At 45.5% G+C, this 25663-nt stretch overlaps 1 protein-coding gene across 2 annotated transcripts in view; it reads right to left on the bottom strand.

The window, feature by feature from the left end:
* Positions 1 to 25663, bottom strand: part of Prmt8 (protein arginine methyltransferase 8) — a 103837-nt gene that overhangs the window by 13441 nt on the left and 64733 nt on the right. For both annotated transcript variants that reach the window (XM_008825475.2, XM_008825476.1), the window contains exons 5-7: positions 12925 to 13067; positions 12256 to 12343; positions 4540 to 4655 (exon numbers count right to left, since the gene is read on the bottom strand). In XM_008825475.2, coding sequence (XP_008823697.1) covers positions 4540 to 4655; positions 12256 to 12343; positions 12925 to 13067 — 347 coding nt within the window. The remainder of the gene's footprint in view (positions 1 to 4539; positions 4656 to 12255; positions 12344 to 12924; positions 13068 to 25663) is intronic.

Consider the following 25663-nt stretch of genomic DNA (forward strand, 5'->3'; position numbering starts at 1 on the left):
TTCCCAGTCCCTCTTCATTCTGCCTTTTCTAAACTGACTGTAATGTTGACCACATCAGGCCCTTCTCCCTCCTGTTGGGATCTCCGTGCTGCTGGGTTCCCCCACCAGTTAAGTCTGCTCTCCTCTCCTCCCCATCTGCCAGTAGAGGGGATTTTCCCTTAGGCGGGCCTTTGAGTGGGGCCGTTGCTCCTGGCTGGGAAAGCGTACCTCATTCCCCTGCAGCTCTGGGGCTTCAGAAAGCACCTCTGGTAACTGTTTGTTACTGGCAGAAGCACTAGGTGACTCCCCTGACTCCTTCTGGGCCAGGCCCTCTCCCAAGTTCCCTGCATATTTCTCTTTTGAGCCTCCGCCACCAGCTGGTTTGGTTTCTGGCTTTTATTCAGGGGCCTTGTCACCCCCACCCTCAGCCCCCTACCATCAGACTGGAGTCCTTTGGGGGCAGAAGCTGTATTTCATTGGCTTGTGTGCCCTTGGTGTAGCACAGAGCGTCTGACACACACCCCACTTCTCTGAACAGGTCTCCCCACCTGAAGCCTTTCCTTCCTTCCTGGCTTTTCCTTCATAATTACCCACCCGTCAGAGTGTCACTTTTGGCCTATGCCCTTCAATGACTCCCTGTGACTCATTATCCAGATCTGGTCAATTTATCCTACCACTTCCCTTGACTCTCTACCACTTTCAGACACCCCCACACACTTATACAGATACACACATATAGACACACATATGAACATGCACATGACACATATATACACACACATACACTCACATACACACATATACACACAGAGATACACATATACACACATACACACATACACATACATGTATACATATACACAAAGACACACTCACACATACACCCACATACCCTCACATACACATAGAGATGTATACACATGCATGCACACACATACACATATATATACATGCACACACAGACACAAACACATATATACCTGTACACACATATGCAGGCACACACAGACATACACACATATATGCCTGCATTTGCATACACACAGACACACACACATACGCATGCACAAATTACCGAGGGGAACACTCCACGTGCCTTCAGCTGATTCCAGAAGCCATGGGTCTGGGAGGCCTTGCAGCCACCCTGTTGCTGACCCGGCACTGTCTTTGCTGTGCCACATTGACTCAAGTCACAGGGCTGTGTTAAGAGCTGCACTCACTGTCTAGTCAGGCTACAGTTGCATCCCCCTGGTCCTCCAGGGGAAGGAGTTTTTCTCCATCCCCCAGGGTCCTCTGTGCCAAGTGGCCCTTTGCTGTCTTCCCTGCTTTTCTGGGGGAAGAAGCGCTTTCCTTCTATATTGTAATAGGTAACTGTAGAATGAGCTTTTTTTTTTTTTGAGAAAAAGAATGTAAAAGACAGGAGTCAAAAGATTTGTCCTTTGTTTTGCTTTGAAGATAGGGTCTCAAGTAGCCTAGGCTGGTCTCCAACTTACTATGTACCTGAGTCTGTCCTTGAACCCCTGATCCTCTTGCCTCTATCTCCCAAGTGATGAGAGTACAGGTGTGCCCCACAATGCCTGGCAGAGGCTTCCTTAGATTTAGAACCCAGGATATCTAGTACCACAGTTAACAGTAGTTCACACACCACCTGGAATCTACCTACCTCAGGTGCCCACACCGTTCCCTACACCAGCCTGTAATCCTGAGGAAAGATGGCCTTGGCAGCAATAACCCCTATTTTCTTTGGTTTGCTGACTTTCCGAATCCTTTTCCGTGCCCTCACAACTTATCCTGGAGTCATTAGTCTTTTTGAGTGGTGAGCAGCAAACGGATTCACGGTTACACACACAAACACACACACACACGCACGCACGCACGCACGCACGCACGCACCATTTCATCTAGCAGGAACCCCATCTCCAGACAGTCTTCTCCCACACTGATGTCCATCAAGCAAATGTCAGCTGTCATGTCTTGCATTAGCTGGCAGTGTTCCTTGAGTCCTGGAGACATTTGCATCTTAATAGGGGCCTTGGAGGGAACAAAGGGTTTCCAGGCAAAGGGCAAAGAAACTGTTCATTGAAATGACAACAGTGGGGGCAGATGGATCCCATCTGCAAGAATAAGATCAAACCTGGCTGGGCTTTGGGGATACAAAGGCCCCAGGACTCAGGTGCATACTCCAGTTTGTAGCACAGCTTCAGTTACCCCATGCCCCGGGGCCCAAGCTCTTTGGCTGGAAGGAATCTTTCTCTCACATCTGCACCTTTGAGACTTCACAGAGCCTTACTGCCTTGTTCTCAGGTGACCCCAGATAGCAGAAGCCTCCACTGGAATAAACTGTCAGAAGTCCCCTGGCCTCTGCTACCCCACCTCTAAATAATGTCACAAATAGATGTCTCCAGGCAGAAGTCTGGTCAAAACAGAGTCTTAATTATAATAAAGTATCACATTTGGCAATGTTAATAGTGATGAAAACAGCAATTAAGTGTGTGAAGAAGGGCAAGTGTTTTCCCTGAAGGCTCAGTGAGACTCCGCTAGGGGGTGGGGGGGCAGAGAAAGAGAAAGAGAGAGAGAGAAAGAGAACTATAGAGGCAAACACAGACTGCCTCCTTCCAAGTTCAGTCTGGCTGCTCAAACCCTGGACACCCTCAGGATCAGCCTTGGGCAAGGCTACTTACTGCTGATACTCATCTGGAAGGAGAGAGAAAGAGAAAGGGAGAAGGAGACCCCTGTGGTCTGGGTTCAGGGGAGAACCAAGCCAGTCTGAGAAGCCAGCAGCAAGAAACACCTAGAAGCACATTGGCCACATTGCAATAGGGCTTTGTCAAGTGCAAAAAGTCACCCAGGGGCCCCAGAACAGTGACAAATTTTATCCCTAAGCTCGTACTACTTCACACAGGTGCCTGATGGCAGTTGCAACTGCCATGTGGTTTGGAAAATTCAGTAGCACCAGTTGATTTCTACCAGTTTGGCAATTTTTTAATTTAATTAATTAACAAATTAAATAATGGTGCTGTGGATTGAACCTTGGGCCTGGCACATGCCAGGCAAATGCTCTATCACTGATCTACTTCACACACACCCTTACACACACACACACACACACACACACACACACAGGCACACACACATCACATACACACACTTTTTTCTGAGACAGTGTCTAACTAAATGGCCCAATCAGGTCTTGAACTCTCTCTACCCTCCTGCCTCAGCCTGCTGAAATACAGAGGATTAAAGCCTAAGCAACCAGACTCAGCACCTCTTCTGTACTACTGAGGGACATGGCTCGTGTATGTCTTGCCCTGTGGATAAGTTCCCCTTATTTTCCTTCTAATTGGGGTTCTAAAAAGGTGAGGCCTCAGGGACACAGGGTTGGTAGGGAAAGATGGAAGGGCACATCTCCTCACAATTAATCCTTCTGGCACTAAAGAGGGCCTGAGGCAGAGGAGTACTTTGAACCCTGGGGATGAGAAGCTAAGGCTCAGGCAAGAAGCCACACCTCTTGGAGGCGAGCCCTTCCCAATGCCACAGGGATGGGCAGGACCAAGAGCTACAGTGGGTCCTGTGTCCAAAAAGAAAGGGATACTTCTCATGTGAAGAAAACAGGAGTCTTTCAGACTACCACCACCCTCAACTTTAGTGGCTATGGATTCTCCCTCCGCATGCTCCTGCACCAATCTCCAAGACTTAAAGAAAACAAGTGAGACATACAGGCCTAGAGCAGACAGGGATGCTTCAGTAGGATGAGAGAGTCAGGTGGGCTGATGAGGACTTATATAAGGAGCCCATATGCTTACGCTAAAAAATTAACTTGTGCCATATGAAATGAATGTCTTTAATGTAAAAAAAAAAGTCACATGTCAATGTATCTGGTTCAATATAATATGTTAGCACATATGAGTGCTGATACATAGAAAAGGGATAGAAAAGATGTGTCTGGCCTAGAAGGAGCTGGGGTGAGAAGAGAGGGGGAAGGGCAGCATTTATCGCCGTGCTTTCTAGTCTGGCATGATTAGATACTGAGTGGTAAGAATGCATTAAGGATTGGCGTGGTGAGGATGCTGACCAACTGGTCATCTGCACTGAAGAAAGCCTTGCAAGAAAAGATGCTCAGAGCACAAACAAAGGAGGAGGCTCCAGAACGGGGTTAGAGCCTCTCTGTCTGTGCAATTCTGACGAGTGTGTGTGGAAAGGGAACATCCCGAGGTGTAGGAGGTCTTTCCCAGCATAGACAGACACTTGGCCCTGAATTGTCCCCAAGTCTCCACATTCCCCTTGCCTCCCAGGTGTCTGGTCCTCTGATATCCCTCCCCTCAACCCCACTAGGACACCTGGGACCCTGCTTGGGACCCCACCCCAACTATGCCACCCTGGAGTTCTCTGAGCAGCTCTGCTCAGTGAGAGTTTTTGACCTGACACCAGGCTCTGGCCAAAGTGTTCTTGCCTCCCTAGGCGAGTATTGCCTGCATTCCAGGCACACCCCTGCCTGACATTCCAGAGTGGCACAGCTGGGTCCTCAGTACACCCAGGCCCAACCAGGATGAGTCTCCAGACCTTTATTAAACAGGCATTGGTCACCACTTGCTTTGGGTCCACGATATCCACCAGAGGCTCTTTCATAGCAACATCCCGGATACAGGTCATGTCAAAGCCGTAGACGTTCTCCCACCCTAAGGGAACAGAGTGAGACATGAAGGCAAGTAATGGGAGCCCCCCCCCAAAAAAAACTCACCCAGACTCCTGGGTGCTACAGTACAACCTGCCAGAGACAAGGGGTGGAAGGACAGCCTCTGCTCCCCTACATCAAAATACATTGAGCATCACTTAACCACAAGGGGGAGCCTTGTAGTGTATGGTGTACCAACTGCTCATTCACACTGTTATTCGTTCCTCTATAAAAGGATCGTTCACTCTATGGTTATGTCAACCAAAGTTCGAGAGGCCAAAAAACTTCTCCAAGTTCACATAATTAGAATGTAGCAGGGATCAGGTCAGGACTCCATAGTACAATCTTTTCTGACATGTGCTTGCTATTTACTTTCCTGTTTCAGGGCCTTTACTAAAGATTCCTGTCTCCCCACAAAAGCCTATCTCTTTCTCTTCTGCCAACCCCACCCTCCTAACCTTTAACACAGCAGAGAGAAACATGGGCTTTTTAAAGGAAAATGGACTGGAGTTTGAGTCCCAGTGTCATGGCTTACTGCCCAGACCTCAATCACTTGGAGCTGTAGGCATCCAGGAAAGCACTGAGATTCCTCATATGCCATCATGCTGAGAGGCACTCACTGAGGGTCCATCCCCTAAGAAATAGCCTTGTGTGGGTGCCGGGGCTCTGGGCTCCTTGTGAGATGCTCTGGGAAGGAGAGTTAGGGTGCATGACCTGGTGAGTGAATTCAAGTCTGGTGGCCACCCTTCCTTCAGTGATGGTACTAATTGCTATGGTTGCTAGGTTACCTTCATTTAACCTTAAAGATGCCTTTCTGCTATAGATGAGAAAACTGGCCATGAGAAGTTAGCATCTGGCTCACACTCAAATCCTGACCCCATGTCACACATCAGGGGCACTGTGGACCTAAGGGGTGGAGCGATGCTGACTCTCCAGCCCTCCAGTTGCATGCAACAGGCTTTAATAAAAATCACACATGCAATGTTCTCCCTTCCCAGAGGAGGACCTGAGCAGGGGCTCTGGACACTGGGCAGCTGGATCTCATTTGTCTGTTTATTCTGAGGGGTTTAGAAATGTCTCAAAGAAAAGATGCTTTTGTCTAAAATCTTATTAAATGTAAATTTTCTTTTAGTGTTCATCAGACAAATAGTGCCTTGGGAGACTCACATCCCTGTGTGTGTTGAGGAGAGTGGGTGTGGAGGAGGGAGGTGTAAATGACCAGTGAAAGAATTACTGTTCTTTTCTAAGATACACAAAGGCCTCAGGGGTAGGGGGAGGCAGGGAAGGAGGAGTAATCATTTCCCAGAGGGTGAGTAATGGTCAGATTCCGGCTTGCGGGGAAGATGCCAGTCAGATTCCATTCAGTCAGGAGACTGGTGCCAAACTCCCAATGGAAACACACATTGTAGAGGCTGGGGAAGTAGCCCAGTTGGTAGGATGTTTGGCATGCATCAAGCCCTGGGTTCCATCTCCAGTACTGCATAAAAATGAGTGTGAGATGGCTCAGTGGTTAAGAACACTGACTGCTCTTGCAGAGGACCTGGGTTCGATTCCCAGCACCCACATGGTGGCTACAAACCGTCCTTAACTCCAGTTCCAGGGGAATCCGAAGCCCTCTTCTGACCTCTGCTGCATTGCACAACACGGGTGCACTCACATACATACAGACAATACACCCAACCACATAAAATAAAAATAATAAATAAAATATTTTTAAAAAATGAGTGTGATCGTGCATACATCTAATCCTAGTACTGGGGAGGTAAAGGCAGAAGGATCAGAAGTTCAGGGTCAGACTTGGCTATATCGTGATTTAGAGGTCAGCTTAGACTACAGGCGACCCTGTCTCAAAAGAAAAAAAATGAAATCTACACTGTAGGAAAGAACCATTCCATGGACAACAGGATAGGCCTCAGAGAAGAGCCCTAGTGGAATCTAGAGATACCTAACCATTCTGTCCCCAAATGAAACATATGTACTAAGTACATTCCCTTGGGTTTAAACCCTTCCATGAAGAAACCTGCCATGTACCTGTTCTTTCAGACCCTGGACTCCACCCTTCAGGCAAAGTTCTATGCAAGTCTTCAATAAAAACCCAAGAGATGACATGTATAATGGTTGAAGACCTGGGCTTTTGGAATTCAAATCTGAGCCCTTCCATGTATTTGCTGTGTAACCTTAAGCAAGCAAGAAGCTTCTCTATAACTTGATTTCTTTTCCTCTTTAAAATGTGTATGATGGCACTAATGGTGGCTACCCCACAGGGCAGTTAGGTGCATTGATGTGATACTGTATGCAAAGTGCTTGGGATACTGCCAGGTACACAGAAAGAATTTGATACAGCAGTCGTAGTTATGTGGTTTGAGCTCTGGCTTTGCTGCCATTCAAGTTGTGTGACCCTGCACAGATAAGTTCCCATTAAAAGAAGGAGTTATCTATAAGAGGTCAGTTATCTGTAAAAGAAGGAGTTTGATTCAGTGTGTGTTCTAGAATCATCTGGAATACTTTTTATTTTTATTTTCTTATTGTATGTGGTTTTGAGTGTTTTTCCTTCACGTAAGTGCACCCATGTCATGTAATGCCCGTGGAGGTCAGAAGAGGGCGTCAAACCCCTTGGAACTGGAGTTACAGATAGTTATTAGTTGCCATGTGGGTACTAGGATCTGAACTCTGGTCCTCTACAAGAGCAGCCAATGCTCTTAACCACCTCTCCAGACCTGGAATACTTTCAAAAATGTGGATGCTTGGTCTCCCACCATACCTACTGAACCACTTTCTCCATATTAGGGACTCAGAAAGACAACTTTTATACAAATGGCAGTTTCAACCAGAGTTTGACCTTTAAGGTCTTTTAAAATCTTGAGCAGTGAGCTTAAAAGTCTCATTACCTTTTCAAAACTTCCTCTAACTATTGCTGATCATGGGACCGTCCTGCTGTGTCTGAGGCGCCTGAACATTTGACACAGCACAGGTAAAGCTTTTGAGATAAAAGCAGTCACACGTTGAATGCTGCACTGTTTTGCAAGAGCCTGCTGATTTAATCACTTTTACTGGGGCTAATTAATGTCTTATATCCCCACCCAGACCCTCCCACTTCAGCTATTCAGGGGCAGAGCATCCAGGGCCTTCAGAGATGCATTTTCTTGGGCTGCTGACCACTCACTTCCTACTAACCCCTCTTAGCAGAAGTGGAACAGAGACAGGAGGATGAGAGTCAAGTACATTAATTTTCTGTTGCAAATATGTATTGTCCATTGTGTGAGTGTCAGGCAAAGGCTAATGGCCATTAAGAAACATTGTTATTATTTATCTAGGGATTTAAAAGCAATATCAGAGGGGCCTGTGAATCTTTTGCTGATGGATTAATATTAATTCTGAAATGGACTGTGCTGTGTCACAATGAATGTTACTAAAGCGACATCAAAGCCCAGAACTGCAGTCCATACTGACTGAAGCCCGTACTCTAAAAGCCTGTCAGAGGAAAAGCCTCTTTTTCTGGGCATAAATATAATTCATCTGTCTGTGCTATCGTTTAACACACAATTCCCAACATCAAGGAAAAATTACAAGACACCGAAAAGGGGAAAAACATGATCCAAAGAGGGAAAAAAAGTCGATGAGATTCAAGATACAGCTTACATGTTGGAATTACCTAACAGGGACTTTAAAGTCACTATAACAAGCATGCTCAAGAATCCAGCGGGAAAGGCGAAGGACACACAGCAGAGGAACAGATGACGACACCGTGAAAGGACAGTGATGTCTTTAGAGGTCAATGGAAGTGCTTTAAGTCAGAATCACACCATAAGAGAGGAAGAACTCTTGTAATGAGCTCATTAGCCAAATAGATACATGGAGGAAATAATCAATAAACCTGAAATTGGGTCAATTAAGAAATGACTCCAACTTAAACACAGTGAGAACAAAAATTGAAAAAACAGGAAAAAATTCAAGAACCGCAGCACAATATCAAACACACTTGTAGTGAGACTTCCTAAAAAAGAGAAGGTGCTCAGACAGGAACAGAAATACACATTTGCAAGGACAATGGTTAAGTCTTTTCAAAATTGATGAAATTCTCAACCCACAGATCCAACCATTGTATATAATCCCAATTGGGATACATACAAAGAAAATACATCCAAATATATTAAAATAAAAGAGAGAGAGAGAGAAAAAAAAAAGGGGAGAGAGAGAGAGAGAGAGAGAGAGAGAGAGAGAGAGAGAAACTGTCACTGAAACAGCCAAAGAAATAGAAATACAAAGACCCAGAGAACCAATGGAATACACTTTGGAAAGAACTGTAGTTACCATCCCTCCTCCCACCCAAGAGATCTGAGTTTCACTGTGAGTTCCAGGGCAGGCTGCTGGTCAGAAGGCCTCTGGAAGGAATAGAAGCCCACGGAGCTCCACTCACAGCCTCACCTCTGTGCAGAAGGGAAGGTGTTCACTGGCATTTTAAACAATTAGGAACAAAGTGAACAGAGAAGCAAAGCCCTTGGATAAAAAGGAGTTTGGGATGCTGGGCATGTGGAGCTCCGGATGCTGGGGTGGACACAGGAACAATCCAAAGACAGCACCCAGCCCTCCAAGAGGATCCACCCTGCTGCTCTCCAGCCACAGCACAGCTACTCTAGGTCTTCCTCCTGGCTGCCCATCCTCCAGGAAGCTGGCACTCAACCCCCTGACCTGCTACAGGCTGGGGATTCTAGTTGGGTGATTCATGTGGTGGGTACAAAATGGAATAGATTATCCAAGTTTGAGACTCCATAAATCTCCTCTGCAGTGGGGAATCGTTTTTACAGCTCATTCCTCTTTCAGGGTTAACACTCCACACCTAACCCATTCCTCTGCTGGGCTATTCATTCCTTCATTCACAATGCAAGTACTGTGAGCCGCGGGCAGGCCAGACACCTGGTTCTTTCTGTCTCTTAGCTGGTGAACAGAGTGAGGATAGGTCCTGAATGTTGTTCAGTCTTGTTTCAGCAGGTTGCATGTGGTTGGGGAAGGGAAGGAGGGGAGGAAGGGGAAATGGGGAAAGGAAGAAAAAGGAGAGAAGACAGGGGAGCAAAGTCCTGTCTTAACCATTTACTGTCTGTGGGAGCTGGACAAGCCTCATGCTCCTGCCCCCCCACCCCCCATTACTCAACATTGTTCTCCCTTAGCTGGTTCTTAAGCCAACTGAAATTTGCTTGTAACTGTTTCCTTGGCAACTAGCAACCTTTATGCTTTACTTTTGTTTAAAACACTTTCAAAATGGGTTTGTTTCCTTCACGTAAAAATGTATCTTAAAAAGAAAAACATTTAAATAGGAAACCACATTCTAAATAAAATTTAAATGTTTATTCTTGTCCTTTTGGGGCTTGTAAGTTATGTTGTTGTTTTGTTTTTCTTGTGGTGCTGGGAATTGAACCTAGGGCTTTTCACACTAGGGAATCGCTCTACCACGGAGCTGTAGCATAAGCCTTTTTCTCTTTTCTTTTCCTTTTTTTAGACACTCAAAAGCAAACACTTCAAAAGGAAAAAAATTGAGGGCTGGATTTTAGTTTTGTCTGTTTGTTGTTGGTTTTTTATTGTTTGGCTGTTATTTTTATTTGTTTTTCTCCTTTCTAGAAGCTTCAACCATAGCAAGAACTACAGGAATATATTACAAGCTCTCCAGTTCTGGACTGCACCACCTAGTAGTCACCACTGCCCTCTTCTCTGGGGGCCCCAGGCTGGCTCATGGTATTGTGCCTGCCCCCAAGAACTTGCAACATGTTGCTGGGAAGGCAAGTGGGGAGAAAGGTATGTTTGTTCTGGAAACTGGAAGTTTCTTAAAGAGCTGTCCTAAAAGCTCAATAAATATTTAAGAGGATGTAAAGTGAAGAATGTTCCTAAACATGCTCCTCCAAATGCTGTTCGGTACAAGTACACCTTGTGAGCCCCAAAACACAGCTCGAGGGCGATCCATGTCCTATTTACACACACATTTGACCTATGTTTACCACTCAGTGGCTTCTGCAGTGTTCTGTGGGAAGATGCCTGTCCCAGATTCCAAGCCAACAGAGGCCAGCAGGCTTGGCAGAGCCTGGAGCTGAATAAGCTACTGGTTGCTCCTTCAGAGTCTGGACCTGGCCTTGTCCCACCTGCACTATAAACTGTCATATCTTTTACAGTGTATGGCATCTGACTTGGTCCTCGTGACATGTCACTGGAATTGATGGCATTGCCTCTCACTGGGGCTCAGAGGTGTTAGGGAACTCACGCAGTGTTACCCAGTCAGCAAATGGCAGTGCCTAGATTTAAAATCCAGGCTTGCAGATCTCAAAACATTCACCCTCAGTTACCCTGTCTCTCTTGACTTTCATTTGAAGGCTTTTGTTCTTCCCTCTTGAGGTCAAGTATTAGAAATGATACAGTGATACAGGGGGGTTTCAGGACCTCAAAGGGAGCCCTCAAATGACTTCTCTATTTCCACCTTCTGAACCTTGACTTTGAAATTCCCACTTGGACCTTTAGTTTCCAGAAGGGTGTGGGGATGGGCAGGCATGTACTTTCCCTACAGTTCTAGGAGGCCTCAGCAGAGCAGTTGAAGAATGATTAGAGAGCCACAGTTGGAATCAGTGGGGCCGCAGTCTAGCGAACTACGCTCTTCACCCCTGGAGGCAGGAGAGGGTCATAGCTATTCAGTCTGTGAACCCTAGGTACCATCCCACCAAACACAGAAATGTAACTTAAATAGAATAGAATGGAACAGTCCTTTTGAAACCAGATAAAATGTTGACAAGATGAGGGGTTTTTAATTTTTGTTTTGTTTTGTTTTGAGACTGGACCTTACTTTGTAGCCCAGGCTGGCCTTGCACTTAAGGCTATCCTCCTACCTCAGCTTCCCAAATACTGTTGTAAGCCACCACATCTTTCCCTTTTTTCTTTTCTTTTCTTTTGCGGGGGGTCTTACTATGTAGCCCAAGCTAGCTTCAAATTTATGATCCTCCAGCCTCAGCTTCCTGAATGCTGGGGTTGTAGGCATGTACCACCACACCTGACTGCTTTACATAAGAGAACCAACCACACTGCTCTAACTGGTAAGGTATAAGGATACATATTTATATTATATATGAGCCCTTACACATACACAGATGCACACACACATACACAAACACAGCATCTGATTGGTTCAAAGTCTCTGCCCCTCTCTACTACCGACTCCATGTGTTCTCTAAAGAAACCTCATAGAAAATCCATATTTTATTTAATGTGATGAAGAATCAAGGTTATTTTGACCAATATGAACTGCATGGAGGCAGAATTCACAATGAGTGACAATGGGAGATTTGCCACGTCTGACCTAGAGGCTCCCAGCCACCTGCTACTTGTTCTCTGCACAAACTCAGCTCTCACTGCCTCCTTCTCTTCTTAACCCCAAGGTGTTACCTTTTACCAGTTACATTGTTTCCTTTTCATCTGTAGACATCCCTCTTGGGATTAGAGAGAAAGACTCAAGAGAAGAATTCAGAAAGTGTCACAGATGAATTCTCTCAGGACACCGACTGCCCATTCTGAAGTGTATCTCACCCCAAGTATGCAATGGAAGTTCAACAAACACCATCAAGGTGACTTACAGTGGATTTTGAAGTCCTTATATTGTCGGTCTTCAATTGCTACCACGTACAAAGCCGCCCGGTCTGGAAACATAAGCCCTCCAGGTTTCTGTTGATGAATTGTGGGGAAATGGGTCTCGTAATCTATTCACCTGACAAAGACATCACATTTTGAACTGCACATAGAGTCACCAGACAAGCACCCCCTTGCCAGCATTTCTCACTCAGTGGACCATCACCTTGGCTAGGCATGGTGAGTAACAGTCTATGTTCATTTGGAGCAGGGAGAACTGAGGGACCCGGGTGCAGTCTAATGGGACAAGTGACACAAGGTAAGGCAAATCCAAGGAGGAACAGAGACCCAAGTGATGGCCTTGTGGCTTGGAGACGCCACAGCAAGCAGTTCCCCTCCCTCTCTGGCAGCCTTAATAAGACAGAATGGGTTTCTGCCATAGCCACAGAGGCCAAGGTTAGACCTACTCGGGAAAGTGAACTTTCTGACATGTTGGACCAGGGATGATCACCTGGTCCCCTCAAGCAGCTGTGCTTTGAAGAGAAGGCCATGAGAGAAGTGACCTCCTAGAACAGTCCTCTCTGAAGTTCTCGTACTCTTCCCATGACTGGAGGCCATGGGGAGCATAGCCAGACAACATCCCAGACCAACATTGGGACAGATCGTGGGCTACTTACCAACCACTTGTCCCTGGCAAAGATCACAGTGTTGAGCATCGACTCATAGAACAGACAGTAGCCCATCCATTCGCTGATGATGATGTCCACTTTCTCCACGGGCAGCTCCACCTCCTCCACTTTACCTTTAAATATGGTGATGACTAGAAAATAAGAACCCAAGGCCATGCTATGCAGGGACCCACTGGGAACCATGAGCCCCTAACTTCAGGCCTGGGGAGGTGCTAAACCTGTCCTGATGCATTCTTCTTCATCCTTCACCAAACTAATTTACTTAGTCATTGAAAATGCTGAGATCATTGAAAGCTACTTGCATGCCTCCCCCTGACTGAAGATACTGAGCAGTTACTATGCACCTGACTCTGTGCTAAGCCCCCAGCATGCACTACATCATGTAATCTGCCTTACTGTCTGCATATTACTGTAATCTTTTACAGCTAAAGAAACTGAGATCTTGAGGTGAATTAGTGGTAGAAACAGAACCTGGTTTTGATAGAACAGGACTGTAACACTCATACTGTGGTCCCCGCCCCACATGAAGTTACCATGATAATTTAAACCCAAATTGAGCAAAGGAAGCTTCACATATTGTTCCTGCATCAGTGTAACTCGAGGCCCTGCAGCCAGTGGGTGCCCTGCTAGTGTCTATAAAGTAAGCAAACTGGTGTTTTGACAAGATCATGGGCTCTGCAGACAGAGAAACCCAGGGTTAAGTACTGGGTCTTCTAATTAGCTGTCTGACTTTACACACATCGTTTGGCCATAATATCCTCATCCAATTCCCCCAAAGGATACCAGGGAACGTGAGATCTCTGTGGAGGAAGGTTGTAGCAAGTCCATGAAATAAAGTCTGGAAAGTGCCAGGCCTAGCTGAGCGTAAGAGAAGAAGACATAGCTGATGTAGTCCTTGTGTTGATGATGGTTGGAGACAGGATGAGGACAAAGTCCCTGTGCTAAGTGACCTACACTCATGAGTCACTGCTAGCACCGTTGATCCCACCGCAGCAGGAGAAACTTCATTTGGGTTTTTAGATCAATGGATACAGATATACACATAATTTTGGAGTCTCTTTTTGTGTTCATTGCAGCTAAGATAAAAGTAAAAGTAATCTTACATTCTGAGGTAACACTGGCAGGGTGTTGTGTTGGTTGCCTGGTCTCTTCCGAACATTTCTGCTGTAAGGCTGTACATGTTCATGGTCTGTAACCCTCTTTCTGTGTTATCCCAAAATGCCTGAGCTTCGCTAGGAAAATTGCACAGTAGCCTGGACTTCAGAGTTTCAAACCAAACGAACTACATCTACCTTGAATCTGAGTTTCATGTCAATTCATTCAGCCTAGAAGATCCTCCTAGGGCGAGTGACATACAGGCCCAGGGAGGGCTCTGTTTAGTGTCTTTGCAACTGATGGTGTTTGTCAGCAACTTAGGATGGTGGTTTCCTCTCCACCTCCTGGTAACTGAGGCTTAATCAGACTCTATTAGGTGGCAGACACTAGTCACATTTGTCCGCCCTCATCACCCTCATGGGAGGCCCATGATGTTGTGCCCTGCCTTGGTCATCATTCATAATTCCCATAGTTAAGAAGTACAAACAGGCAAAGTAAGGCCTGTCTTCCCAGATAGTGTGGAGACAGTGGAAGAGGTAGGTGTTAAATCTGTGGTTCTCTAGGGCCCTGAGACCCTGTGGAAAGAACTCAGCTAAGAACAGGACCCATGGAACACCCTGAGAATTCTCAAGGGGACAAAGTCCAGGGCTTTGGGAAACACTTTGGCTTGTATACTGCCCAATTTATTTGTCATTATGAAAAAGAAACAGCAAGCATACACCTGTCCTACCTGCCTAATGATCAGCTTGCAAAGCCTGGTTTGTCGTTTTTTGTCAACAGATTTATACTATATTAAGAGCCTTTCTTTGTATTTTTCTTTGTGTGTCTCCTGAAGGCCCTTCCCTCAAGTCTGCATATATTTGTGCAGCTTTGGGTCACTTTCTCCTCTTCTAATATGCCATGACTTCCATATGACCCAAGAAATACTTCCTCCTGCCTCTGGGTCCTATGGCTGTACTCTGAATACTTAATACAAGGCTCTACCCGTGGTGACCTGTGGACAGAACACCCTTAGGAGCTGTGAGAAACAGATGGACATGCAATTATAGTCTGGCCTGTTAAATAAGTATGTACAGAATACTCCTTAGGTGACTTCTCCATTCCCTGGACTAGTCTTCTTATTGATTAGCAGCAATATCCTGATCAGTATGGGTTATGAAAGGCAAATAAGTAGGCAGGTAGACAGATTATAAAGATCCATATAAAGACATAGATGATTAATAGATAGATAGATAGATGAGAGATAGATGATTGATGATGATAGATAGATAGATAGAAGATGATAGATAGATGATAGATAGATAGATAGATGATAGACAGATGATAGATGATAGATAGATATTTCATTAAATTTTGTTTTTCTTATACTTACTATGTATACTTCCTGTACAATGTAGATCTCTGTTTTTCTATTTCCCAGTTACTTTCTTTTTATTTATTTTTATGTGTTGAGTATATTTCCTGCATGTATGTAAGTGCACCTCTGTCGTGCAATGCCCATGGAGGTCAGAAGAGGGCATTGGATCCCCTGGAACTGGAGTTATAGACAGTTGTTAGCCACCATGTGGTGCTGGGATTCAAACCTGGATCCTCCGCAAAAGCAGCCAGTACTGTTAACTGTTGAGCCATTTCTCCAGCCCCCTGTGCTAGTTACTTTCTACTGCTGTAATAAAAACACTGACCAAAACTAACCTGGAGAGGACAGGGCTTATTTTCTCTTACATCTCCCAGGTTATAGCTTATCATTGAGATAAGCCAAGTCAGGAACTCAGGGCAGGAACCTGGAGGCAGGAACTGAAGCACAGATCATGGAGGAATGTTGCTTATTGGCTTGCTCCACTGGCCTGGGCTAAGCTTGCTTTCTTGTACAACCCAGGACCCACCTGCCCAGGGCTGGCAGTGCCCACAGTGGGCTGAGCCCTTCTACATCACTCAATAATCAAGAACATGCCCCCACAGACATGGCCATAGGTCAGTCCAATGGAGGAAATTCCTCAGTTGAGGTTTTCTCTTCCCAGGTGTGTCAAGTTGACAACTGAAGCTATCCAACACTTATACATACATACATACATACATACATACATGCAAGTCCAGTTATGGGCTAGCATTCAGACCTTCCCATCCTGTTACCCACATCCATGGTATGAGTATCAACTTGCAACTTGATCAGAACTGGAATCACCTAAGAAAAAATCTATGGGCACAGCTGTGAGGGAGTTTCTAGATTTGGTTAACTGAGGTGGGAAGAGCCATCCTAACTGTGGGCAGCTCCATTCCTTGGGCTAGGATCCCAGACTGAATCAAAAGAAGAAAGTGGGCTGAACACCAGCATCCATCTCTCTCTGATTCTAGACTATGGATGCAATGTGACCAGATGCCTCACATTTCTGCCTCTTTGACTTCTACACCATGATAGACTGTGCTCTCAAGCTGTGAGCCAAAATAACCCCTTCTTTCCTTATGTTGCTTTCGTCAGGTAGTTTGTCACAGTAACAGTAAAAGTAACTAATATGATGAGTCACAGAAGAGCAAAAACCATGTAATACAAAAAAAGCAGAAGGAATCTCATAAAATGCTCAGCAGCCTGAACTCTGTTCATGTAACATTAGTCTTCTATGTGTATTCCAGTGCAAACATGTCTTGGAGCAGATATGGACTTGGCCAGTAGATAGACACTTTGTGAAAGGAAAGAGATCCAGTCCAGTAATGGGCTGGCATTTGGACCTTCCCATCCTGTTATCTACATGCTTGTGTGTAGTCCCAACCTGCACAACTTTACACTAGATCCGTTGAGGCAAGAACTTGTGTTTTTGTTCTAGCTGATGAACCTTGGTCAATTATCTCCTCCCTTTGGGGAACTCACTTTCCTCATTAAGAAAAAAGAAAACTGAACCAGAAATCCTTTGTAGCACCAAAATACTATGGCTCTTCGAATGTGTGCTGTGTACTGTCTGTGGATAAGGCATTCTGTGAGGCTTACAGGTAGAACAGCTGGTCAATAAGAAGTCAACTGTGCTACTCAGATTGACTCTACTTGGCAATAGTTCTTAGATGCTGCTTTTCATAGGGGTCACCGTGTTCCTATGGACCTATGATGGTCATCTTCATCATCCACTTGACTGATTTAGAATCACCATGGAAGCATACCCCTAGGTGTATCTATGAGGATTTTTCCAGAAAGATTTAACTGAGGAGGGAAGACCCACCTGAATATGGGCAGCAGCATCCCATGGACTGGGGTCCCTACTGAAAAGGAGAAAGTGAAGGGAACACCAGCATTCATCTCTCTCTGCTTCCTGACTGCAGGTGCCACGTGACCAGCTACCTTGCTCTGCCGCCATGCCTTCCCTTCTGTGATGGACTGTAGCCATAAACTCTTCTCTCATTAAGTTGCTTTTGTCAGGTATTTTGTCATAGCAGTGAAAAAAGTAACAAATACAACTCATCAGGAACACCCTCTTGATGTCTCCAGCTCAGCTACAATTCCTCAATAGCTATGTTCAGTTTCCACACAATAAGATGTGGCTTCCCATAGTGGGGCATGCACCTATTCCTTAGAGGCTATTGGCTCTCATAGAGCAGGAGGCTGGTTGACAGGACTGTGTGGATACATGAAGCTCGGTTTCCCTTTTCTTCCACACGGAGGCTTTTTTGAGAAGGAAGCTGCTGCTATCAGATTCTGAGTAGCTGTAAGCTTCAGATCACCTTGTCCAATCCAGACCCCACATCATCCCTGCATCAACTCAAGGTGGCTTTGAGGTCACTCTCTGGAGCTGTGTTCCCTTTCAATAAGTATGATGGAAAGTTTGTCTGACTAGCTGTGACAGGACCCTGGCTTATAAATTTCACAATGATTAATCATAGCTAAATGCACTCCAGGAGCCATGAGCTCTAAATTGAGAAGTTTTACCCTGTGACTTCAGTTGGAAAATTAGACAACCAGAATTCTGTTGTTATTGTTTTTAATGTTTTTTCCTTCTTTTTTATTTGAGTGATTATAACAAAATTAATTAGGCCAATACAACCTTTGTGCTTCCAACGTATCCATCAAAATCAGATGATCCCAAAGGGTCTAAAGTTCATGGGCTCCCGTTTCATTTTAGTTTATTTATCTACTTATCTACTTGTTTTTACTTTTATTTACTTACCGAGGGTTTTGTTTGTTTGTTTGTTTGTTTGTTTGAGACAGACTCTCATACTATAGCTCAAGCTGGCCTGGAACTCACTAGCCTTGAACTCATAGGGAGCCTCCTGCCTCAGCCACTGAAGGCTAGGATTATGCGCATCAGCCATCCTGCCTAGTGGATCCTCCTTTTAAATCCCTTGCTATTTCTAAGAACTAACCCTGTCCAAGAGGAAAAGACACCAGCAGTAAGTTCACATACCTCAGGATAGGAAGTCCAGTGTGAGGGAGTAAGGTACTCTCCAGGTCACTCTGACCACAGCAATGCCCCTTGTTCACCCTCCCTATTTCCTTGGTCCTTTGCTAAATCCCCTGTTTTGGTGACACCCACACTCATCACCATGCCATTTAGGACTCCAGCCTGTGGCCCCCCTTCTAGTTGCCTATTTTAGCTTCTTATTTCCAGTATCTAGTAGAACGCTTGACTTGCCACAAACATTCTGAACTCTTCTCACATGAATGGATGGATGAATAAGCAACCCCCCTCCCCCCGCAAAGGGCATTGGGTTAAGAGACAAAAGAGCTGCAAACTAGTTCTAATTATACTAGTTTAAAAAATCACCAGCATTTGGAAAGCAGCTTGCAGAATGATTTCACATGTATAATCTCAACAATCCTCCCAGAGACTGTGTGGTTGATTTCATTGTACCATTTGCCTAGCAAGAGAACTGGTGGTAAGAGGAGTCAAGCTGCAGAGCCAAAACTCTGCCTGCTGAGTCACCTGTGCAACTTGCACGGCCTCCATGAGGCTCCTGTCCCCCACCAGGCAAATACGTACCATCATTTCTGGCCTTCCATTGCCTGGGATCATTGAGGGTATCAAGCAAGCACTTGGGAAGTTGAGAAGAAAGAAGTTGGACAAGGGAAGGTGTTCCCTGTGTTACTGAAGGCTGGTCAGGCATGTTAGCAAGTGGAAGAGACAGAAACATGGTGGCCAGAGCTACTGATCTTCCTTGGTATCAACACATGCCTCACTTCTCTGTTCTGTCTTCTCTGAGGCTCATGGACCAAGATAAATCTCTCTCACAAGATCAGAGCCTGTCCATTCTGGAGCACTGGTAATGGACCATGGTAAAGAGATCATCAGAACCTTTTCCTCCATATGTAAGGGGACTGGGAATATGCCCTGCAGCCAACAAATTCCATTACTAAGTGGTGTGATTGGGCCCTGGGTGTCATGTAGCCTCTATGTAGTGCTTGTAGCAAAATGGTACCCTATTCACTTGAGTACAGGGAGTGGAATGTTCTACCCCTCTCCCAGGGTGTTCTGTTCTACCCATCTCCCAGGATGTTCTCTACTTAGTCTCCTATTCCAGCCAGACCTGGCTTTCTGTAGGACTTGGGGAACCTGGGGCTCCAAAGTCCTATTGGCTGGAACCAGCTCCTGGCATCTATTCTACTAGAGATGCTGACTGGACTAATGCTCGCTCCATCACAGTCATCTGAGAACTCCTCCCCACCTGAAACCATTACTGATCATTGAGAAACCCTAGCATGGTCTCACCTGGCTAACGCCTCACACACTTACCAAAGGCAGGTGACTAAGCAGGCCTGGCCCATAGGGTTATTAAGAAGAAAATTGTACTGGGAAGAACAACTGAAATCAGTTGGACTGTAAAAAGCCACAGAGCTTCTCCTGGGCTCAGATGTCCAGAAAATCACCCAGGTCTCACTCTCATTCAATAACTAGCCTACAAGGGACAGAGAGAAGGTGCCTCCCACCTCAGGAAATTTACACAGCTGACCCTCCACCCACCCTGTGGGTTCTGCATCCACAAATCTGACCACCAGGGAATTGAGACTATTTGAAAAGTGAGTTGTATCCATACTGAGCATAAATGGTTTTGTCATGTCTTTATTCCCTAAACAATGTCATATAACAACTATTTGCATAGTGTCTCCATGGCATTAGATGTTCTGAGGAATGTAGAAAGAATTTAAAGTATGCAATCAGATAGCACAGGTATCATCCAAATACTATATGCAAATACTATGCCATTTTATTACAGAGACTTGAGCATGTACAGCTTTTGGTGCCTCAGGGGGATCATGGATCCAATTCTGCATGGTCATCAAGCAGCAGCTATAGTGCAAAACGCTATGTAAAATCCTGTCCCAATCCCCTCAGCATGGCTGGCTTCTTTACTTTCAAATCTCTGCCTCAAAACCCTCTCTTTAGAAAAGTGTCCCCTGACTACCAGTGCTATGTTGTCAATGCTTAACAAGAAGGAAGAGAGAGAGAGAGAGAGAGAGAGAGAGAGAGAGAGAGAGAGGAGAAGGAAGAAGAGAAAGAACTGTCTAGAAATGGGGTCCTATGAACCTATATACTCCCATGCCCATGCATGGGAGATGGTGGCTGCCTGCTTGTCTGCGGCACATTACAGAGGGACATCAGCCATCTAAGGGTGGCCTTGATGACCTCCAAAGGAGGAGGCGGAAGAGGAAAAGGAGGAGGAGGAAGAAGATGAGGAAGAGGAGGAGGAGGAAGAGGAGGAAGAGGAGGAGGAGCCCTGGTCTGCAGCATCCACCCATGACTATGGTGTAAACATTTACTCTGCTGATTTGGGATTCAAGATCGCTCCAACAGGGCTGAATGACACGTGTGTGGAACTGGCTTTCAAAGGCAGGCACGTGAGTCACTCTAATGAACCTCCGTGACCACTCGTGCTAAGGTAGATTCTCCAGTTTCCTCACCTTTCCATCACACCTCTTTCAAAGCATTTTTTAAAATTTCTAAGTACACGGTGGTCTTTGCTTACTGCTTCTGTGACTGTGCCTCTCTGTGAGGCTAGAGGCTTTGTGACATCAAAGATTTTTGTGGTCCTAGCCACTTTTCTCACTCCCCTAATTCTTAGCACAGGGCCTGACATGTGGTACAACAATGCTTGAAGGGCTGAATCGATAAAGCTCGCTTCTGAGATGACCAATAGGTCGTTTTACTGGCAGTTAGGAAAGTGGTAATTGCCAGGAGCTACTGGTACAGGTTCATTGGAAACAATTTTACATGATTAGTCTCATCTGACAGCATTATTTGTCAAGTTAATAAATGAAATTATAATAATAACAGTGGCTAACGTGTATTAGCTGCTGACTGCCTGCCGGATGCCTTTGCATTTTGTACAGTGGTGTATTATAGATACTTAACAACTGGCTCTCCAAGGGATGAAATTTGGTTCATAGAATCTGATGACTTTGGGGGCTGGAAATGCTTGTACTACAGCCAATTTGACCCTTTCTTCAATTTTATTGACTATTTAACATGAGCAAACAGGGTCCCATAGAGCTGCTCCAGGTTTCTCCAGTTTTTACAACAGGAACCACACAGTCCCCACAGTATCACCATGAGGTCTAAACCAAAATGGTTCCCAATTCACAGAACAGGAGACTGAGGCACACACAATAACTTATCCAAGACCACCAGGTAAATTTTCCCAAGATGAATGTCAGCCAGGAAGTCTGCTCCCTGAGCAGCGCTGCACTGTCCCAACAAGAATATTGACAAGCCTCAGCCAGGTGCCATCTGAATGAGGACAATGACCCTCTGACCGCATTCTGGAGCTTACGCTGGTCGTGTAGACAGCCTGTGCAAGCCTCCAAACTCATCTCACCCTGGGGCTTTATCAAATATGTACCTAGCACACTGCTGGGGGCCAGGAACCCAGGGGAGGGAGGAAGAGAATCTTGATAGCTTGTGGTGAAGATCAAATCTAGCAATATTGGCATATAGTGTGAATAAAAATATGAGTCAGGGCTTGAGAGATGGCTCAGCAGTTAAGAGCACTGCCTGCTCTTGCACAAGACCTGCTCTTTTCCCAGCTCCCACATGACAGCTAACAACTGTTTGTACTCTAGTTACAGGGAATCTGACTCCCTCTTCTCACCTCTTCGGACATTGCACAAACGGGAACACTTACACACATGCAGGCATACACTCATACACATAAAATAAAAAAATAAATAAATATGACTCTCAGTTTGCGTTTAAAGCATCTACCAATTGGTATAGGTTAAGAGAGAGAGCCTGCCAGTGGCATGCCGGGAGATGGTGGGGAGCAGTTGGTTTCTAGCTAGTAACAATGTGAGGTGGCGTTTGCCACACTACAGGGTTGGAAGTGCCATGTCTGGGCCCCTCGGTCCACTGGTATGTGGCCTGACTCCCTGAGGTGAGAGAGATGCTGAAATGCGCTCAATCCAGAAGAAAAGGTCTCAGCCAGGGCCTTCTTGAGCATGGGAGATGGGAACTAAGACAGGTGACCTGGAGACGTGGGAGCAGGCACATGACTTGTTCTGTGTGCCCCCAGAGGAAAGAATAGAACTTTAGGCAGGCAACCAGGAGGTAGAATCCATCTCGGTGGAAGGAAATGCTCTGATGACCTCAGAAACCCAGCTGTCTGGTAGTGAGGTCCCTGTGAAGAGAATCATCCCAGTGTTGTACAAGTGCCTGGCACGGACAGAACTTACAATCACAGTAGCATTAGTTCTGTAAGCTATTAACCTGGAATAATGTGCAGCTAATATGTGCTGAACTCCTACTATGTGCAAGACCCTGTCCTGGATATTTGGCTTGCATTATTGATCTCTTAATTATCCTTTTGAGCAGTGTCTCGACATGCCTCGTCTATGGAGTAGTGGTGAGGAGGGCATCCTCAACGAGGAATGATATGACAAAGCCCTCTCTTCTGGTAGGTTTCAGTGACCCATATGACCACTGTCAGTGTGTTGGGTCAGCTACCCTAATATCTCTTCTACACGTTTATCCTTCAGGAACACACAAGGAGATGTAAAAAGCGAGGCACATATTTCCCTTTGGTTTTCTGGGAAGTAAATGGGCTATACATTTTTTTGTTCTTGAATTATAAATCTTCAATCAATCTGTGCTCTGATGTCAACTTTGAAGTGTCCCTACAGCCCACTGGTTTTCATCACAGAGGAAATAATAGTTATTGGTGTTAAAGTCAAAGCAGAGTGATTGAAGCCTGTGTGGGCCACGCGAGGAGTGAGCCACGTGAAGGTGCCCATCTGTGCAGGTGGCTTTCTGTAGGTGTGTGTCTCCACGTGAGTAAATTCACCCCAGAAGCTGCAGGGGGGTGGAGAGGGAGCCACAAGCTGCCTCGGGGTGGCAGGTATTTTGTGCCTGTTGTTATTTATGTCACTACGCCTACACTCCCGAGACTCACACAATTGGCGGTGACTGCATTTCCAACTGATCTCCATGGAAGCGTGCGTGCAGTCAAGCTGTCCTCTGTCGAGGACACATGCCAAGGCTGAGCAAGCTGGTGCAGGGGACTGGGCTTGTGGCAGTGTCACCAGTCACATCCACTTGCTGTACCCTCTGGGGAGGAAGAAAGGAAGGACACTGGGCCTGGGGCTCCTTCCTCCTTGGTACGGTATATGTGAGGGGGAGGGGTGGCTGTTCACTTGGTGACAGTAGTCTAGCTTTCAAGGGCCTTTGCTTCAGTTTGCCACAGAATCAAATATAATCAAACACAGAACCAAGGCTGAACCATAAGAATCCAGAATACGAAATGCCTGAGCAGAGGCTGAGCAACTAGACAGCCATGCTACCAGGAGAGGGGGTACGGGTGCTGCCGGGAGAGGGGGTATGGGTGCACTAGGTGGGGAAGCCTGAGCAGAGAGATGGTGATCGGACATATCCAACACCAAGTGGGGAGAAAAGGCTGCTCCTGTGACTGTCCTGGGGCTAGGGAAGGTGCTCTAGGGAAGAGCATGGTCTCTGTGAGGAGGAGGAGAAGGAGGATGGATGGGGGTGGGAGGAAGAGGAGGAGGAGGAAGAGGGGAAGGAGGGGAAGGGAGAGGAGGGAAGGGGAGAGAAGGAAGAAGAGGAAGAAAACCTTTCAGGTGAGCACCCAGCAGAGGATCACAAGGTGATAGGTAATAAGAGTATAGAAATGGTACAGGAGGTGGGAAATCTGGGAGGCTGGTGGCACTCAGGAGGACTGATCTGGTAAGCCAGTATAACAAAGACAGGAGCCCAGCTTTTCAACGTCAGAGGAAGGAAGTCCAGATCTGGACGGGGAGCAAAGGGCAATTGACCCATGGGGCTGGTTAGAAGTGGAAGAGTCACACTATGTAAACTCAGCCTTGACAACTTGTTCAGATACAGATAAGAATAAGTAGTGTGTAAATGTGCACACATGTGCACACATACACACCACACAATACACATACATCATACACATATGCATACATAGATACACACATACACACACTCACTCATGCACTCACAGTCACCACACACACATCACAGACACCACACACACCACGTACACATGCACACATACATACCACACACATTCACACATACACATAAACCACAAATAAATGCACTCATGCACTCACCACACACACATACACACACTACACACATGTACACACACACACACTCACACTCCCCAGTCTCTGCAGTGGACACCTGGAGCACGGATACCCTACAGTCAGTGAGCACACCCAGGTCCTCCTTTGTTGCTGGCTACCACTGTTCATACAAAGACAGTGGGGAAATGTTTGATTCCAAACCAAAGGCAGATGAAGCACAAGGTAAAGCTGGGATGCCTGGAGAAGGGAAACCAGAAATCTCACAAAAAGGAAAAGAGGTGTGTGGAAAGTACACAGGAGCCAGCTTTAAGGTGCTCCTAGTGACCCGATCGGGGAGAGCTGGAGTATCAAAGCAGGGAGAGCAGGAATGACCGCTAAATGCAATACAAATGCGCATGAAGTGAGTTAATGATTAACACGTAAAAGTATAGATAACAGACACAGAGAGAAAAGATAGATAGATGATAGATAGGTGATAGATAGACAGGTGATAGATAGATAGATAGATGATAGATAGATAGATAGATAGATGATAGATAGATAGATAGATAGATAGATAGATAGATAGATAGATGATTGATAGATAGGTAGATGATATAGATAGATAGATGATAGATAGGTGATAGATAGACAGATGATAGATAGATGATTGATGATGATAGATAGATGATAGATAGATAGATGATAGCTACAGATGATAGATAGATAGATAGATAGATAGATGATATAGATAGATAGATGACCAGTCTGCTTTCCTAACTTACAGTTTGAAGAGTTACCAGTTTCTACAATTATAAGGCCAGATAGATAGACAGATGATAGCTACAGATGATAGATAGATGATAGATAGATGATAGATAGATAGATAGATGATAGATAGATAGATAGATAGATGATAGATAGCTGATAGATAGATGATAGATAGATAGATAGATAGATAGAAGATAGATAGATAGAAGATAGATAGATGATAGATGATAGCTCAGATGATAGATAGATAGATAGATAGATAGATGATTGATAGATAAATAGATGATATAGATAGATAGATGATAGATACGTGATAGATAGATGATAGATAGATAGATAGATAGATGATAGATAGGTGATAGA

This window comes from Nannospalax galili, unplaced genomic scaffold, assembly GCF_000622305.1.
Source record: "Nannospalax galili isolate Female #2095 unplaced genomic scaffold, S.galili_v1.0 scaffold589, whole genome shotgun sequence".
In the NCBI taxonomy this organism is placed as follows: Eukaryota; Metazoa; Chordata; class Mammalia; order Rodentia; family Spalacidae; genus Nannospalax; species Nannospalax galili.